Below are 6000 nucleotides of genomic sequence, written 5' to 3'. Positions count from 1 at the left end.
ATTATATATTTTTTTTAGAAATCTAGATCTGTTATGTGTTTTGGTGTAACTTGCATTTTCCTTATGTTAAATTTGCATTATCCTAACAAAACATTTACTTTATTCATATCTTTTTTATATATCTCATTGGTCCTGACACCCCCCCTGTAAATTCAAACACCCCCCCTAATTTCAATTCCTGGGGAAACCACTGACACAGACACATGTGTAACTTTAAGCATGTGACTGGTCCACTGAAGTCCAATGGGGGGCCCTTGAGTGGCCACCTTGGACTTCAGTGGATTAGTCACATGCTTAAAGTTTCAGCCTCGCATGCAGGCATGTGTGTATCAGGGCTCGATTCCCCTGCCGTGTTTCATAATCTAGTCACTTAGATGTAAATAACAAATGTAAAACCTAGCATTAGCACAAGGCTGACAAATCAAAAATTCACAAATCAGGGTGTTAGAAAAGCTAAGATTTTTTTGACTGCAAGATTCATTCAGTCACCGTGCTCAAGCCATATCCTTTTGGCATAGATTAATACATACTTTTTTAGAGCTGACATTGAACAAGGAAAACAGGAATGATGACAGCAAGAATCAATGTCTGGAATGTCCTGTCCCTGAGTGCTTTGTTGCTCAGCCTTAATGGGTAGGGGTGATAGGAGTTTGCATTTAATAGCCTTGATCATTTAAGAAAACTAGAAAAGGTTCAATTTATCCTTAAACTCCACATTGAGGACTTGTCTAAATACAGGATTGACAACAATAGTGGCATCCCAGCAGAAAAGTCTCATAGTAAAGACAGGTCATATGAGTATTGCTAGAGGTCCATCTTTTGCCCCTTGTTTTCTTGTAGTGGCTTTTGAGTGCTTTGCTCATGCTGTGACATTGAATAGGGTCCCAATGTGACCCTTTGGGGCTAACTATTTAGAGATGTCTTCATAGACTGCGTTATTCTGATTTTTTTTTTTAAAGGGCTGCCTGTACCCTTGCGTCTCTCCAGATGGCAAGGCTATCAAAGATCTCTGCATGTTTCCATGCTGTTGCACAAGGCATTAGATGGCAGTAATAGCACTGCTGGAAGGCTTGAAGGCTGTACTCCAGGAAAAAATGGACTGTTCCTGGCCTCCTGCCAGCATTTGAACAGGGAGGGGACATCTGGGCAACATGACCCCAGAGCAGTGGAGGGCACCTAGGTAAACAGGCAGGCTGGTCCTGGCAAAATACACTGGGATAGAATCTGGCATATTGCCAACCTAGTGTGAAATGAGCTGTGCATGAATGTCAACGTTAGTCTGCACTACCTCACTACGCAAGGAACTTTCAAAATGGATTGTAGAATAAAGTATTTCTGAGCCAGTTAGTCCACTTGGAAGAATTGCAGCATATGTGGACTGGGAAGGTCATTTGAGTGCTCACTTGCTAAAGTTAGTGTGATTTTAAACCCACGCATGTGGACAAGCCCTACATGTGAATTAAATCAACTTAGCTAAACCACTGAAACTTTGTTGCACGAGTTTAAGTGCGTCTCACTTAGGTTTAGCTTGGCCCCGTTAAAAGGCCCCGATCCCACAATAGGCTCCAAGTCGGTGGACCCCAGCCTTCCCTGGCACTTAGTGCGACGGGATCTTCCCACACAGGATTCTCTGCAGTTCTGGGGTCTACCTGTACATTTGCAGATTTAAGAGTGTTTTCAGCTCTGTGAATCTGACACTAACAAACATTTTTCAAACCTAGCGGTCAGTCCTCATTGAAGGCCGATAAGGGCCCAGTCCACAAAGGTACCTAAGCATCGTAACGCGTAGCTCTCAGGCAGCCTGCCACCTCGTGGAATGATCAGCCTGACCTAGGTGCTGAGGCTCCCCATGCAAGGGCATGGGGAGAGTTATTTGCCTATGGAAGGGATCTTCTGAAGCCAGCCAGCTTAGCAGAGAGTGGCCTAAACTAGGCAGGAGTGAAGTGCCAACAAGTGCAGGGTTTAAGAGAGGGAGCCACCCTACCCTATTACCGTCCAATGATTAGGGTACTCGCTTGGGATGTAGGAGATTTAGGGTAAGGCCCTGCTCTGCACCCTTACCTATAGGAGGAACTACTGTGATCACTTTAGTAAAAGAGAGAATAGCCAATTCCTGGGTGATGGAGGTGTACAGGAGCATTGAGGGACTCCACTGGAAGGAGAAGGACTGGTGAGACATATGAAATACAAAGGGGATAGAGAAAGTAAGCAATCTACTCCACAGGCCAGCCAGCAAAGCCCAGTTTAATGACAAGTGAAGGATTAAAATGAACTACTGAAGATAAAGCCAGGTCCTCTGCCATAGATTAGCATCAGATTGCCTGACTCAATGAAATGCTAACACAGGGTCTCCGAAAGGATCCAAGGGCTGGTTTACATTGGCCAGCAATTGGTGTCGCTCGCTGCACCAGGGCAAATCCCACATATAGCTGAGAAGAGCCCCAATCTGCTTCAGTGGAACTAACTGCTGTTTGAAACTGAGGTGAGCTCCATTCATGCCAAACACAGATTTCCTTGTGTGTATTTGGAGTTTGCAGTGGCTGGTCACTGAGTAATAGAATGAGGGCAAAATTCTTAATGTAGACAAGGCCTCAAAGTGCTTTAGATATTAATTATTTAAGCTGCACAGCATCCAGATGAGTTAGGTAGGTGTTTGCCCCATGACATAAATGGAGGCACCAAGAGGTTAATTTGCACAAGGCCACACATCATTACAGTAAGAACAAGAGATCAGCGGTCAGGAATCCGGTCTCTCATCTAGTCAAGAAATAGGTCTTAGATGTATGGTAGGAAGGAGAGTCAGCTGGGACAGAGACTGTCCCTCCAAACTGGGGACAATGTTGGTACAGCAGACAGGGTAACCTCACCCATCTCCATAGACATGGGCTTTATATGGTATTTCCTTTTAGCAATTTGGGAGGAGGGTGCAGGGGTAAAATCGTGTCTGCCCCGATGGAGGAAAAGCATGACAAATTTAGCAAAAATCTAGCCATTTTTAGCCTTCTTGGAAATCGGACAAACTGTTACGTTTGGCCAACAGTGCAAATGTTTCCCCCCAGCTCTGAGGAGACACCTTTGAAATGCAGCATTTCTTAAAGATACAATCTTCTTCCCTGCCACCCTGAGATTCTAAATGATCTGCTCATGCAAGTTTACCATTGTGTTGTTTCCCCCTCAATTAAGAGACAAAGTCCAAAACAATAGGAAAGAATGAGCTGCAGTTGCAGGGTTTGTGGGAGGTGCCTGTATAGTGCCTCCAAAGCCCACAGCACTGTCCTGCTGGATACTGGGTATGCAGTCTCCGCTTCTGACCTCTACTGTGTGCTCAGTGACTTGCTATACATCTGTAGAGCGATCTATTTTCCTGGAAGATACAGAAACAACCCAGGTAGTTCCAGTGACACCATCAGCGTTATTGAACAGAACAATCAAACTTGAGATGAGTAAGAACTAGTGAGAAGGGCTGGTCAAAAAAGTTCTAGCAAAGCTATTTTACTATGGCAAGCAAGGTTTCAATTAAAAGACTTCTTGTGAAAAGAGTCTGCTAGTCACAGCAAATTTAGATTATATTGGAAAAAACCCCAAATGGCAGAAAGCCAACATATTTTGATTTGGCTATACCATCACACTGCGCCCTAGAACTTGTAGTTCAGTTCCCTCATGTCCCCATTCTCCTCTGCAGGCAGGGTTTCCTAGCTGGGCTACATCTCCCATAATACAGCATGATCAGGGACTCCCATGATGTACCACTTCCCTTTGTTAATAGAGGGAGACTGTGGTGCTCCATGTGAAATACAGTCCAACCTACAAAGGAGAATGGCAGCATGAAGCATCTGAACTACAACTCCCATAGGGCATTACAGCAGCATTTCTTCAGTTTTCAGCGGATATATTTAAATTTTGACTTTTTACCAAAAAAAGTCTAAATTTTTCCATGGAAAGTTGAGAAATTTTCATTTCTGTGGGACTTTTCTGGAGGGGGAACTCCCTCCCCCCCAAAAAAACCACACTCATTTTCTGGTCAGCTTTAGTTTTGAGTCATCTAATCCAGGGGTTCTCAAGATGTAGTCTGTGGATTAATAAAGGTCTATGGAGCCCTTCCTCATGCTCTGTAGAATGAGGAACGTGGCTAGCCAAGCACCGGGGGATTGGGAGGGCAGGCGGGTCCCTCAGAGGTGCACTCTGTCTCTTGGATGAGGCGGTTTCCAGAATGAAAAAACTGGAGAATCACTGGGCTAATCCAGCCTCCAGGGGCCACGGATGGATTGCTCCTTCTATTCCCCAGCCTAGTTTTAAGTGAAACCAGGGATAGTACTTCCACTGCTTCCTTTGAGAGGCTAACCAATGCTTGCAGGACTCTCTTCTAAGAAGTCACCTGCCACCAGCCTCCATCTCACACTTCCTCTACTGAACAGGCAGGTTAGAAGAATTGGTAGTTAAGACCCTAGGATGCCTAGGCTTTGCCTGTGGAGTAGAGATGACACTTGGCCAACACAGATCATTTTTTATCCCTTATACTGATTCCAGCCTGGGCAGAACATAAGACGTTGTCAAGCCCCACCAGAGACTGTTCTGCTCCACCTTTCTGCTCTGGCCACTCCTATTCAGAGTAGCCCTCTGAGTGGAGCGGTGACTGAGGGAGGGCAGCTACTATTAATGGTATCTGTGCAGAGGAGGTGCAGTGACTAACCCCAAGGTCACACAGCCAGTCAGGACAAGAAGCCAGGTCTCCTGCTCTAGATCACACTGCCTTCCAGGAGAGACAGTGCTCCAGAACCCTTCACAGCTATTCCTAGAACAACACCTACCTGGTACTCCCGTTAGATTTTCAAGTTTTTTCTGCAGGTGCTTATTCTTAACCGATTGGGGGACGTCGGGTACATACCAGGCTGCAATCAACTTGATGCACAGAGCCACATGCTGAAATGAGCAAGCAGAGCCCACCATGCAGTCAGAACCAGTTCTCAGGGGAGACAAGCTGTGATCAGTGACCCAGCAGCGATTAGCAAGGAGTAATAGCTCCATGGCCATGCTCAGCTATTACATTGGCATATACCAAGTACTCAAACCAATCCAGTGCCCAATCCAACTCCCATTGAAATCAATCAAGACTCCCATTGACTTCAGTGGGAGTTTGATCGGAGTCATAAAATACACACACGCACACACTGCTGCATCCAAGGATGATTTCTGGGGTAATGCCTCCCCTTAGGGCCCCAAATTCAGGTTACTATGGGCCCCCCAAAACATCAACCCCCTCTCATTCCAGTCCTGGGAAACCTGGGCCAGAGATGGTGGCAGATCAAGCCATGAAGACCCACAGTCCCTGGTTTCTCTTAGCTTTATGTCTGGCTCTGGATGCACCCCCACACTCCCTTTTGAAATGCCAGCTTTGCAATGGTACCACTGCCAGCAGAGCGGACTTTGAGGCTGCCCTAATTTGCCCCCAGCCAAGGGCAGTGGCTGTTTTTCATGCCAGTCACCTGTGCATGGCATTGCCTGAAGGGCAGATGGCAAGTGAGCAGGGGACTAACAGCAGGAGTGAGTGACTGTCAGCAGGGGCACAGGGGTAGGGGAGAGGGAAAGCGATGACAGGTGTGAGTGAGGGCAGGAGAACACGGGGGAGGGTCTGAAGGCAGGTGAAGGGAGCAGGGATCTGATGCAAAGGGGCAGTGCCATGATAAAGGAGCTAATTAGCTCACTGAAGAGGTCAGGCTGGGGACAAGAGAAGGAAACTCCCTCAGCCAGTGCGGAAGCAGCACCCTCAGAGTGCCCAGCCATGCACGCTCACACTCTCCACTGACTGTCACTCCCCAGGGAAGAATGTGTGACTCTCTTTCCCCCCCGCCTCGGTCTCCTTCCCCTTGCCACACGGACATTGCTGACTCCACAGCACTCACCTCAAATAAAATAAGGAAGGCGAGCCGGGCTGCGAAAACGTGCCAGAACTGGGCAGAGTAGTTGTAGTCATCGGAGTTCCTGTAATCCCGGTACCTATAA

The 6000-nt window shown here is 46.8% G+C and overlaps 1 protein-coding gene across 7 annotated transcripts in view; it reads right to left on the bottom strand.

Annotated features, from left to right (window-relative positions):
- Window positions 1–201: 201 nt before the first annotated feature.
- ANO9 (anoctamin 9) overlaps window positions 202–6000 on the bottom strand; it is a 60343-nt gene continuing 54544 nt past the window's right edge. For all 7 annotated transcript variants that reach the window (XM_045014916.1, XM_045014917.1, XM_045014920.1 and 4 more), the window contains 3 exons: window positions 5901–5994; window positions 4809–4920; window positions 202–3364 (listed from right to left, as the gene is read on the bottom strand). In XM_045014916.1, the coding sequence (XP_044870851.1) occupies window positions 3357–3364; window positions 4809–4920; window positions 5901–5994 (214 nt within the window). In that variant the 3' untranslated portion in view covers window positions 202–3356. The remainder of the gene's footprint in view (window positions 3365–4808; window positions 4921–5900; window positions 5995–6000) is intronic.

This window comes from Mauremys mutica, chromosome 4 (genome assembly GCF_020497125.1).
Source record: "Mauremys mutica isolate MM-2020 ecotype Southern chromosome 4, ASM2049712v1, whole genome shotgun sequence".
In the NCBI taxonomy this organism is placed as follows: Eukaryota; Metazoa; Chordata; order Testudines; family Geoemydidae; genus Mauremys; species Mauremys mutica.
Note: the sequence above shows the minus strand (reverse complement) of the source record. Positions and strands in the feature narration are given on the sequence as shown.